The 13527-nt window shown below is 45.9% G+C and overlaps 1 protein-coding gene across 1 annotated transcript in view; it reads right to left on the minus strand.

The window, feature by feature from the left end:
• Window positions 1-781: 781 nt before the first annotated feature.
• The window catches only part of LOC134434447 (olfactory receptor 14J1-like), a gene marked incomplete at its 5' end in the record, with an annotated part of 92735 nt that continues 79989 nt past the window's right edge, over window positions 782-13527 (minus strand). Inside the window, one exon of the mRNA XM_063183103.1 lies at window positions 782-793. Coding sequence (XP_063039173.1) covers window positions 782-793 — 12 coding nt within the window. The remainder of the gene's footprint in view (window positions 794-13527) is intronic.

Genomic DNA, 13527 nt, shown 5'->3' on the forward strand with positions numbered 1-13527 from the left:
CTTCCTCATTTGTTCCTGCTCCCCAGGAGGCCATTCACTAGGCATATATATGTAAATATCTATGTCTGAAAGCACATCTACAGGAGTGCATGACTTACACTGGTGCAATTTAAAGCATAGTTTTTATTGTACAAAAATGCAAAAATCTGTTCTAGGAGAGGCACATCTTGTGGAGCTCTAAGGACCCTGCCAGCACATCTGCTACCAAAGCAACAACTCCTGCTCTGCAGTGGCTTGAGCGGGCTGAGATGGAAGTGTTTCTTCATCAATGCATAAACCACAACAAAGTAGTGGTGACAAGCCTTTTTTCCAAGTCTGACTGAAGGTTTGGGAAGCAGGTCTGCCGGCAGAGGGCACACAGAAGCATGACACGTTTGCCTACTGTGCACCTACAATTTCTACACCATCATATCACTACTCAGGTCACTGAGCAAGCTGACACTGTATGACAGGTTATCTGTCCTGCATAGAAAGTCACAGAGAGAAGAAGAGGGGAAGAAAACACAGAAGATGACAATGCAAAAGAAGTTGAAGAAATGTGGCAAGGATTGAGCATTAAGGGACAGAAATAAGAAGAGACCATACCCTTGAACTGTAAAGTCCTGTCAGGAAACTGCAAGTACTTGCATATTTGAGTTCACCACCCGGACTTGCATGCTTCTCCATATTACCATTATTTCAAAAATTTTGCTTCCTGGACAAGCTGCCAGGTCTCCAGTACCAGTCCTAGCTCCCTTCCAGCAGTCTGCATCTGAGCAGGGAGTTGAAAATAGATCAGGGCTTACCTTTTACGCTGTAAGAATTCAAGACAGCAAAAGAACTTTGAGGAAAAAGGCCATACTGAGTGCCCAGGACAAAGAGATCTTAAGAAATTGGAAGAAGGAAGTATTGATTGAGGGTCACAGTTATGTTGAGGTTTAGCCTTTCAAAGGTTTGTTGCTTTTCTACTGAAAACTGCAGGTGAGAAAGCCTAGGCAGAAAAGGGAAGGAGAAGCTATGTAAACAAACCCATAGCTGTACACAAGGACAGAAGCAGATTTCTTCTTCACCAGGCTGAAGAGAGTGGTTTTATTATTTGAAAAACAAAAGCCAAAGTACCCCAAGTCAAATATATATTGTCCCACTACATTTAGACATTACAACAATAAAAATGCTCTATAAAACTACTGCAGTAAATTAGTCAGTTAGGAACAATAAACAGGGCACATGTTAATAGTATCCATATCTATCTTTGGAAAGATGAGCAATTACAATCTGCATCCCAGCTCATGCTCAGTATTTACTACAATCTCAAATAACAATAAAGTCAAACACAACAGATGACTGATGTTCCTACCTTCTGCTTTCCAAACAGAGTTTTAAAAGTTTATTACAAAATCAGTCTCAAGTATGTTCAAGGCCTTGGGAGCTCTCTAAGCTTAATTAATAACAGAAATAAAAACTATATCTTTATAACAAAGTTATAAAGATCACAACTTTAACATCACACATATAGAATCCATTTAATATTTCTGTAAAGCCAGTATTATAATATTATAATTTTTATATAACAATCTATTTGTAATATTGCTGAAAGAAGGCACACTTTTCTAAATACCTACTGGCTTTGGTAACTGCTAAAGGTAATGTAGATTGAATTGTACTACTGCTTACTCATCTTTCTGTTGCACAGAAATCTTGGATACTTTAGTGCGTACATCTGTAATTCTGACATTTTCTGAAATTAAAGCGAGAGGAGAAATGGGCTAAATTCAGGTACCTAAAGTTACGTATCAACATTTGCAGACATGAATCAAATACACAAGGAAAGCTTTTCTAGGGGAAGAATGCCAGAGCAAATTAAAATATGTATTGATAAGAATAATCAACACAGTAGAAATGAAGAGCATCTGCACCATAGGAGAGAGTGTATAAAATCACACTCTGCATCAAGAGAACATAATTGGTATTTCTTCACAGCCTTCTCCCTTTTCATGCCCCTCTGCCAAGTGCAAGGGGCCTCAAGGACTGAAGGAAACACAGGGAGTCAAATGGAGACACTTGCACCTGTCTCACTGGGGGCTCCTGGGGAAGCAGTTCCCTTGGCAATCCAGCCCCTCTCTGCCAGGGGCACTTCCCCAGATGTGTACATTTCATGGGCAACACCAACACACCCTTAAGTGCATGGTGCGGAGGTTCAGGGACATCACAACATAACCAATATGATCCAGTGAAGCTAAATTTATTATTCCTAAAAAGACTCTATTTATAATAAATCTTTACTGTCCACGTGTCTCTAGCTAATACATGATTGGTTAATCCTAGCTGTTCACACATCTAAAATAGAATGCTGATTGGATCACCTAATTTTTTACACATCTTGCTGGAGTATTCTGGCCCACCGATGGCTCACTTTCCCAAACTTGCTGACAAACTTGCTGAGTCCTGATGACTCTTCTTCATGTATCTTTTTCAAGGATATACCGAGCTCATTTCTGAATATGTCCATAATTCATTCTTTGTGAACATATTCATTGTCCATTATTACAAGCAGGCTGGATTGGGCATTGGCTGAATATGGCCACTCTCTTGCAAAAACTCCTCCATTCTGTCTCTGAGCCAGCATTCGAGACAGTTAAACAAAATCCTCCCTCTCACACTGTAAAGAATGTGGAATTAGAGTTGGAACGTGACCCTGAAATAGAAGCAGCTCAGAAAATAAAGTAGAAAAAAGTTATTCCAGAAGCTATTGTAGAAGGGACTTTTCTCTCAAATGATGTAGAAGCTTTTCCTGTAGTAACTAATGCTGCAAGTAGAGTTTGAAAACCTTTCGATTGGAAGATTTTAGAAAAGTTAAGAGCTGCAATTTCACAATTTAGTTGAAAATCCCAACTTGCACAGTCACTTCTGCAGTATATTTTTCCATCTAACACATTAATTCCAGCTGATGTGCATACCCTAATAAGACTTAGAATGCCACCCCAACAGCAGTGATGTGTCATAAAAGCTGGGAGGAAAAGTGTGCTCAAGAAGCAGCAAGACCTAGAGTGCAGGGTGATCCTCTGTATGGTTTAACAGCACAACAGTTACTTGGCAAAGGGCCCTGGGCTACTGCCACTGCCCAGGCTAAGAGCATTGATCAAGTCTTGCAGATGAGCCAACAACTAGCATATAATGCTATCCTTGCACTTCCAGATGGGTTACACACTATGTCTTTTACACAAATTCACCAAAGAAGAATGAAGACTTTGATAATTTTTTAGACAAATTGCATGAAGCTATCTATAAGCATTCTGTTTTAAATTCAGACAGAAAGATACAATTGTATGGACTTTGGGATCATTACTCCATTCCAAATAGCTTTCCCTTCAGTCACAAGAGCCTTCCATCTCTTCCAAAAATTGCCTGCTGAAACTCTTCTGCTCCCTTCCAAATCAGTTCACTACTCTACCATAACCCTTGAAGCACGGACAAACAACTCTTCAACTAATTATATTAGAAAAGAAGGGTATTTATTGGAGCCCTGGACACATGTGAACTAGTTTCCAAAGACACGTGCAAGGAGTTGCAGACTCCTGCTCTCTATTTCTACAGAAAAGGTTTTACTTTGGGTTTCTAAGGACCCATAATACATAATTCTTACCTGTCTGCTTCGCATTTTTATCAGCTGAATATCTATTACAGCTGCACAATTGTACTCCCTTAACTGGGTCGGTGGGATTTTGAAATGAGGAATTTTGAAATGTATGGGAGGAAGAAAGCCTTCTTGCTCATGGTGAACTCTTCTCCCATGGCCAGCTGGCGAGACCTTTGGACCTGCTGCTCATGGTCCAAGCCTCTCCTAACTGTTCAATTATTCTTAAGGCAAGGTATTTCTATGGTCTCTGCTTCTTCACAATTGCTTCCTCTATCCCTGTCACTCCTAGCTTTATGTTCCTAATATATTGGCTACTCTTTAACTAAGGTATGTGATTTCTTCTAGCTGTATTACTAACTTAGTTTCTTACCTCATTTTAAAATCTTAACTAAAATATGCAATCTTCTACTATCCCAATTCTATTCCCATCTAGCCCCTCGACCCATCTGCAGTTTTCAATTATCCTAATTCCATTTTCAGCTAACCCCTTGGCTCATCTCAGGCACATCCCCGACTGCCTCTCTCCCAGCAGCTCAGAGCTGCATTGCACAGTGCTTGCTGTGCGCCACAGAGCACCAAGCAGGCTGGCCTGGTTGGCCTGAATATTTCTGCCAAACACTCTGCATCTCACACCTTTGCTCTGGCTCAGTGCAGAACTGCAGGATTGCAGGCGCTTCCTCCCAGAGCTGCGTGAGGTGCTGGCTGCTGCAGATGTGCTCTGCCAAGCTGTCCCTGCCTCACACTGGCCACGCTTCCCCTGGCACAAGTGCCGGGCCTGAAGGAGCTGCCCTGTGCTCCAGCCTGCCGAGCAGCCCGGCTCCCTGTCCCGGTGCCCAGAGTGCTGCACACACTGCTGGCCTTTGCCAGGAGTTGCAGGGCAGCCAGCAGAAGAGGAGGAATCCTCAGCCAGCCCAGCGGCCCGCGGCTGCCCTTGGCCTTTCCCTGCTCCTGGGCACACTCCAGACGGCCATGGCCTCCAGGCCGGGCTGTGCCCAGCATGGCTGCGCTTCCCCTCGGCAGCAGCCAGCTGCCACCTGGGCTCTGAGAGCGGAGGATTCACCTGCTCCCAGCAAGAGGCACCCAGGGCCCGGCTGCTGCCTCTTGCAGCTCCAAGGGCCTCCTTCCAGCCTGCCTCTGCCAGGGCTCAGGCTGCTCTGGCCTCTGCCGAGGCTCTGCTGGGGCTCCAGCCTGGGCAAGGCCGGGCCCGCTCTCACCTCACAGGCGCTGACAGCTCTGCGCCACAGGAGACCTTCCCGAGCACCCTCTCTGACCTTTCTGCTTTCTGACTTGAGCAAGGCTCTCCTCCAGCCAAAGACATTGCTCCTAGGGATACAAATCCAAGTGGCAGGAACCCCAATGCTCTCCAGTCACAGCTGAAGGCCTGCATCTGTGCAAGATGTTTGGGCTGCTCCATTCTTCCTTTGGTTTTGCCTTCAAATGCCATTGCCCTTTCTGCCTCAACTAGAAGTGTCACAGATGTACCAAAACGGGCCAGTGTGCTGGCCAAAGGCAGTGTGCTCTGGAGATGATGAATGAAGAGTCTTCCCAACTTTCAAAGCAAATTGAGAAAAACAACAATCCCTTCTTTTTAAATTTGAACCGTTTAGTAGCAATAAAATTGTTATTAAGATAGTAATCGAAGTTAGAATAATAAGAATTTGGACAATCAGAGTCAGAACAGTAAAGGACAATAAAAACAAAGACATATGGACAGTCCTGGTGCCTCCTGGGCAATTATGCCCTGAAAGCACACAGGCTAGCAAAGGATTAGCCCTTTAAAGCAATAGCCTGTTGCATATTCATGTATCTCATACATGATGCATAAATTCTTTTCAAACAAAGGGTGTTCTCTGCCTATTGTCAAGTTCTCCCCCTTGATCCTGTTGGCTCCTCAAAGCTGGGAAGGAGGTGGAAGAAAGTTGGCCTTTTCCAATAAGGACACAAAAATTCTTCCCTTGGGGCTCTTGGTGTCCTGTTGCTGTCATCTCTGGGCAAAGAATTTCTTGATTACCCCATCCCTTTCTTGAGCTAGTTAAAAAAGTATCTTACATCACATAGCTCCTGTTTTACATAATGTTATAACCTAAAACTATATTTACCACTGAAATAATTACCAATATAGCTGGACGGGACCTACATGAGCTTGTCTGGCCCTTGCTGCCTGACCAAATAGTGGCAGCTGTGGAATTTTATCCCAGAGACACTTTTGGCTAGCTGGGTGCTGCAGCTGGGTGCTTGGAGGCGAGTCCAGGCATGCAGGAGTTCAGGTTTACCTTTGGTGGAGAAGCTTTAAGGCGAGGTGAAGGAAAGGAGTCGGTTCTGATGGAGGGTTTCTATCCAGAGCTTTATTCCTGCCCCACAGGCCTCTGAATCCAGCAAGGGCTCCAGGAGAGCTCCCAACCGCATGGTTTGCTCGCCCTTTTACCCGGGGCAGAGGGGCAGGGAAGGAACACGGGGAGCACCAACCAGGTACGGGGCGGGGAAGTGACAAGGGACAGAGGACACCTGGATGGCCCAATGTCCTTCCAGGAGGGGAGGGCATCTTTTGAATTCTGCCAATCACTGGACGCCCTTCTGGAATGCCAAGATTGACAGACAGCGCTCAGCAGGGGTCAGGGTGTGGAAAGGAGGGATGATTGACACACCTGGCAGGGAATTATCAGGGAGGAACCTGGGGTATCTGAGGCAAACCATGACATCACACCGCAACATACCACACTACTTAAAAATTACGGTACTACTAACTAAGACACCATAACACATATAGTATATTAATTTATATATATATATATATATATATAAATTTTAATATCTGTGAAGAGCCTGTCCTGTAATATGTACTTTTCACAACACCAAAGAAGCCATTGCACCTTTAAGAGACAGCTGACAACTCAGAAGGAAATGTTCAGCTTGTTCACAGGGTGAGAAAGAAAGGATTCTTCCAGATGAGTTAAAGTTTCAGAAACTTTATTTATTTACAATCCTACTCTATAATCCTGTAGGGTGGTATTTACAGAAAAATGGACAGGCACTAAATGAACCAGCCTAACCTTCTGGAGCTAACTAAACTAACTAACCTTGTAGGACTAAGTCAGGTTTTTAGTAAAGCTGCATTCAACTCTGTGGATAAAAAGGTGATGTTGCAAGTGGAAAGAAGAAGCAGAAGAGTTGCTGACAGACAAAGGGGTAGCAACCCAAATAAAATGATCCTTACAGCATCTACCAATTAGATTAAGAAAAAGATGCAACCAAACAATGCATGGCTACAGAAAGCTATAGGATAGGAACTAATTATAAACTATATTTAGAAGAACAATAAATGGCTTCACCTTGATTCACATTAAATTGTGCAGAGTCTTTTGTCTTTTCTCCACATAGTCCTACTCTAAATCCTACTCTAAATCCTACTGTACTGTCCTACTCTACAATCCTACTCTAAGATGGCTATGGAGAAAATGGTCCTGATATGATTATATCACCGTTTGCTTCTCCATCCTCCTCTTCACTGAGATGATGAGTGGTGCCAGGGTGGATGCAGTCTCAGCTGATGTTACAAATGGATGCTGTTCACAAAAAAACCCCAAAAAACAAAAAAAGAATACAAAAACAAAAAAGAAAACAAAACGCAAACAAAAAACCAAAAACCAAAACAAAACAAATAAACCCAAAGCAAACAAAAAACCAAACAACAAAAAGACAAAGAACAGTGAACAGTGAACCATTACTTTCCAAGCTCAATGCTTTACAGGCTCAGTTGGGATTACTCTGGGTCCTAAAAAGACCCAGAAAGAGGAGCAGTGGGACCATCTGCTACCCAGCAGTCATGTGCAGGACCCTGCCATCACAGGCAAACCTGGCCAAGAATCCCACTCATCCATTTATTCAGGTTTCTTTATCTTGTTGGGATTTTTGCCCTGCCAGTGCCCTAGAAATGGTGCTTTCTGTCCCTGGGTTATTTTCCTTTCAGGAAACTCCAATGACTCACATGGGTCCCTGCCTTTGAAAGACAGGCACTGTGCTGATTGCCACAGGGACAGAAAGCAGTGTCTACCTTTCCATGCCCTACCCCTCGTGTGCTGGATGGCTCCTTCCTTCCCAGCAGGGCCAGCCCAGTGGCACTGGGCCCTGCAGTTCCCTCTCTGCCACACAACCTGGCAGTAACCCTGGCACAGTTCCCGTCTGCTTGAGCGTGCCAGGCAGCAGATGGGGCTGGGACAAGTCCCTCCCAGCTGTCCCTGTTTGCATGGCAGAAACCTCTGAGGGTGGGCTGGGGGGCACCAACCAGGGCCCCTCAGAAGCTCACAGTGAGCCCCCCACAGCCCCTCCTGCCCACAGCCAAATCTCTGACCCCTAGGCTGGGACTGGCTTCCTTGGGTTCCTCCACCACCATTTCATGTCTCTGTACCCTGCATTGCTCTACTTCAATTCTTTTGCCATTAGATAAAACTGAGCACTCCACCAAATTACAAAAGAGGGCAACAGAAACAGCCAGAGGACAGAGCACCTCTCCTCTCAGGAAATGCAGAGCGAGCTGGAGTTATTCAGTTTTGTGAAGAACAGACCCCAGGGAGACTTTATTGCCACTTTCCAAGATTTCAGAGTGGTTTTGAAGAAAGTGGGGGACATCTTTTTTAACAGGGTCAGTTACAATAGGATATGGACAAATATTTTTAAACACAAAGGGCATCTAATCAGAGTAGGTCTAAGGAAGAACTTGTTTTCTTGGAGCATGGTGTGACCCTGGCACAGCTTGCCCCAAGAGCTTGTAGGTGCCCCATCCCTCCAACCATTCTGGCTCCGGTGGAAAAGGGCTCTGAGCAACCTGATCTCTTTAAAGATGTCCCTGCTCATTGCAGGACACTTGCACCACAGGACCTTTACAGGACCCTGCCACCCAGCCCAGTCTAGGATTCCGCACTGTTTTCATTTGAAGAGTACCAAGAGTGGAGGTGAGGAGGAAGGGGGCTCATCTGATGCCTTGGGCTTGAGTGGAGGAGGAGCCCATCCCTCAGAGCCTGTTTCACCTGCAGCCCCTTCACATTTTACCTGCAGGAGCTCCTTGGCAGACCAGCGCCGCGCCTCGTCTCTCTGCAGGCAGCAGCTCAGGAAGTCACACAGGCAGGATGAAAATAGGTTGGGCTGCTGCAGCTTTTGTCTTCCTCCTGTGGCTATCAGGAGTTGAGGCTGGGGAAAAAGGAGACACCAGGCTCCACCTGCTTCTTTCCCATCTGTCACTGCTCTCCCAGATCCCACTGATTAAGCTCCACTCTGCAGTGGCAGTTTCTGCCCTGGCAGAGACCCAGAGATGACTTTCCTTTACCAACCAAAACCCCAAACCCCGATGCACCACAGCCTCTCCAACATCCCACAGATCTTGCCTTGGCAGCTGATTTCATTGACTGACCTGGTTAGTGGGAACTACATCAGCACAAGCACATTTCCTTCCCTGAGGATTCATACCAGCTTGAGAGGCTTTTTGGAAGAAGGACTTTGCTATACTAACTCTACTGTATCCAAGGGTTAGGATATGAAAAGTATCTCTGCAGTGCTTCTTGTCTCTTAAGAACAGCTGCCATAAAACAAAACCAATCAAGTTTTTTGCTTTGTTCTTGAAAACAATGGGAATTGGAAGGAAAGAAAGGAAATCCACCAGGCATTCCTCAGGTAAGGAGACAAACATTTGGAATCCCAACTTCAACACAGACACATTAAGAAGCATGCACAAATGTACTGGGATGAAAATGCCTGCTTGGACACACAGGAGCCACCTGCAGCTCTGTCTCTCAGCAGTCTTAAAATTCCTGCTTTCCTTACATGGAAAAGAAAAACTTTTCATGGTCAAATCAGAATGAGAGGTTCCATCCCTACGGTCACCCTCGACTCATTTGGCCACACAATTCAATGCATGAATGGTAGGCCCATGCCAGAAAGTGCCAGGAAACAAATGGGAGGTTTTGGCAGGCTCTCCACATCACCAGGCTCTGCCTTGGTGATGTGGAGAATGTTGCTTTGGGCTAGGAGAGAAACACGGTCACTGAGTGTTTCAGCAGCACTGCACAAGAAGCAGAAGAGCCTCTTTGGCCTTTACACCCTCATGCCCAGGTTTCAGGCATGTTTCCCAGTGAGAAGAAACTGCACAGGGGGTTAAGTTCCTCTCTAAAAACCAGTGCCTTAGCAACTTTCTTGTGTTTGGGCTTCTTTTCTTCATTTCTGGAAATGTAACACCAGTTCTGAGAGGCTTGCCTTGTGGTTTTAGGCACATCTTCACAGACAGACAAGTGGGAACAACTTGAAACCCAAAGCAAATGTTGCCTGAGAAGAGCTGGGGAGTGTTTGCCTGTGGTGAGGCTTGAGCTGTCTGGCAATCCCCTTCCATGATGTGCAGAAACATCCAGCTGCTCCCCAGAACTCAGTCCCTCTGGGCACGCAGGCCTCTGGAAACCCCTGAGGATTCCAGCCTTTCTCCTGCGTAAGAGCATCTAACCTAAGCTGAGCTCCAGTTAGCAAGGCCAAGGATGCTCACTTCCATGCAGCTGACAGTGTCCATGGAGCTCAGCAGGGCTTTCTGATACTCCTCAGGCCAAGGAATTACAGTGTAGATTGGCAAGACATTGGCTGATCATTATCCAGTGTGGTTCATGTGGAACCAAGCTCTAACACGCTGACAAGTCAGGGGGAGAGAGCTCATTCTGCTTTTGCAAGATGGTATTTAGAAACATAAGACACCAACTTGGAACTATTCAAACCTCAACTTGCAGAATCCATCTCAAATAGACAAAAATAACAATGGCAAGAGGCCTTGGAGTCTCCATAAAAATGCCCACCACTGTCATGATAACTCTGTGCTCTTGGCACTGAAATAGATGGTGACCAAAGAGACTTTGCTATTATCCTCTTTAAGCCAAAGGAGAATTTCAAAGCCAGAAATGGCAATGCACTTCCCTTGTGTACAAATAATTGATGCGGCTTTCTGTCCTTTTCCCACATCACCAGAGGTGACAAAGAGGGTTTTATCCTGACTCTCAGCTGAGCTCAGCCACTGGCCATGGTGGGGAGCTGGAGCCCTCCCTGTCATTAGAACTGTGCAGGCCAGGGATGGCCCTGCTCCTGTGGTAAAGAAACACAGCACCGGTGTCAACTGCCCATGTTGGATCCTAGCCCAGGCACCTGCCTGCGAGCTCATCAACTTGTTAAAGTACCCAGAAACAGCCAAGGGTTTGGCAACTGCAGTCGGAGAAAAAAACATCCTAAACTTATCGAGGCCACCCACACACATGACTGAACGATGTACAGATGACTTGAAAGCCTGAAAGTTTTGAAGATCCACAGGATTTGGAAAAGATGCTACAGAATGGAAGAGAAGAGCTGTGTTTAAAAAATGAAAAAGCAAGCAGAACTGCTTGGGCATTGCTTTGGTAGTAGGTTTTTTATCTTTTTCTTTTTTGTTTACTTTTCTTTTTCCTTTTTTTCTTATGTTTTCTATAAAATTGAAACTGGGAAGGTCTAACCTCCATTGCTCAGGATGTTTATCACATGTCTACCCTGTCCACTGAAAAATTCTTGTCCTTCAGAAACAGAGTTCCAACATTGTTCAAAAAACAAGTGAGAAATGTCAGGCATGGCTGGAGGCCAAAATGGCAGGTTTCTGAACTGGTTAGGTTTCTGAACTGCCACTTCCCTTTCTGATACAACCAAAGCTACAGCAGATGCTGATGTGTTGCAGGGGCATTTTTAGAAGGAGACCTTGGTGGAAGTGGTGCCAGCAGATGGCAATGGGATTTTGTCCAATGGCACACAGAACACGGGACAGGTGAGAAAGACAGTGGGATCAGTGAGTATTTGCACCTTACCAAGACAGGAGTTGCATTCCAGGAAGGAACTTCTCGTTCCACCATTTCGATGCCCACGATTCCCAAAGACCATATGTCCACTTTGGGGCCACATGGTTGACCTGTCACCACTTCAGGCGCCAGCCACCCAGCAGCGCCGGCCACGGAGCTCTGTCTGTCCTGCTCAGGGCTGAGCTGAGCAAAGAGGCCAAAGTCAGCTGTGGAGAAAAAAACAAACCGTGAAAGCCAGCTCCAATTAGGAAACCAAGCAACTGAATTCCCCACTCTCAGGCTAACAATGTGCTGTTGGATCTCCTGGAGAACTGTCCACGCTTGATTTCCTTGGAGCTTTAGCCAAGGGAATATGGAATTGGCCACCTCCAAAAAAACCCAGGTTTCTTAACGCTGCTCACAGCAGTGGACTTTATTCCCCTGAAGCTTTAGCTTGTAGCTCCCTCTGTCTGGAAGGGACACACACAGAGCAAGGCCACTCTTGACTGCTTGTGGTTCCTTATACCTCTGTGCACATTGCAACTGTGCCCTCAGCTCGCAGCAGGGGTCCCTGCACTGCCACCAGCACCATTTTTGGGGAGCTGGCAGTCACTCCAAGCAGCCCCACACCCACATCCCTGGAACGCTGCACCTGACCAAGAATATACTGACCCAGCTTGACAGAGCCGTCAGTTCTGAGAAGGATGTTGCTGCTCTTCACATCTTGGTGGATGACGTGGTTTGAATGAAGAAATTGCAGTCCTTGCAGGCACTGAGAGAGAAAACAGAAAGAGGAGGTCAAAAATGAGTGATGTGATTTCATCCCACAAGAAAGAAAACAAAGAACCTAAAAGATTCCCTCTCCAGGGGAATGGGGAGTAAGGGCAGAACAGTAATGGCCACTGAGAGGAAGAGCTTGCTGCTCCAACACTTGCAGAGCAGGACCTTTCTGAGGAAAGGCACGTCAGCTTTTGAAAGAGCAACAGCACCTGCTGTTGTAGGCTGTCCCCTGCCAACCAGCCAGGATGACTCCTGCTGCAGTGGACGTGCTTTTTCCATGCAGAGGACAAAGGAGGGGTTTGGAAAGGAAAAGTCCCTCCCTTTGGTGTTTAGTGGATCACTTTTGGGTGGGAGGCTGCATGACAAAGATTTTCTTGCTGGCCTCAGCACAGGCTTGGATGTATCACACCAGTCACTTTCCAGAAGCAAAGAGCATTTTGGCTGCACTACTATCTTTTTCAGCTGAGGACTGTGAGAAATGAGTCTTTTTTCTTTGCTGATCATTTCAAATCCTTCCACCAGCACCTTTGCTTTCACAGGCAAGGAATGCAGTGAAGACAGACTCCAGGCAAACATTTAGAGAGGCAAGGTGGAGAACAGCAAATACAAATACAAGAGACAGAGCGAGAATACAACAGCAGGAGATAAGAGTACTGGCACTGAGTACAGGGAGTGCAGGGGCACTGGCAGGCCTTTCACTTGAGATGCTTTTACTTGCCCATAGAATAGGAGCAACACAGAAACAAAGCTTGGCACAGGAAATCACTCCAGCTCTGAGGCCCTGTTTCCCAGACAATCCTGCCCAAGCCCTTGGAAACACAGATGGGATTGCTGACCTCCCGACTGATGGCTGCCATCTCATCTTCCGACAGGTAGGTCTGGCTGATGACCAGAGTGCCTCCATCCATGTACTCCATAACCAGGGACAGTTCCTCACCCACAAGGTAGCTGAAAGAAGGAAACAAGGGCGTGGAGATGAATGTACATTGCTAGGTTGCTGTTTGGAAAAGACAGGTTGACTCTTCTTTTCAGATCCCTTTGAGACAAAGACAAAATAAAGGAATATACATCCCCTCTTGGCTGTGCATTGTTTGCCATCTGTGCAGTCTCAAAGAGAAAGGTGCCGCTGCAAAAAAGGAGATGTCTTAGATGGGCAGCAAGCAAAATGTGCAGTTTAGTAACAGCCCAGATAAAAATCCTGTCATGCATGGTGTATCTGGAAAAAAGTACCTAGTCTTCCTGGCAGGCATAGCAATGGAAAACAGTGGCAACAATCCAAGGGAAATCCTTGTTAGTTTACCTGGATGTAAG

The sequence above is a fragment of the Melospiza melodia genome, unplaced genomic scaffold (assembly GCF_035770615.1).
Source record: "Melospiza melodia melodia isolate bMelMel2 unplaced genomic scaffold, bMelMel2.pri scaffold_37, whole genome shotgun sequence".
Taxonomy (NCBI): domain Eukaryota; kingdom Metazoa; phylum Chordata; class Aves; order Passeriformes; family Passerellidae; genus Melospiza; species Melospiza melodia.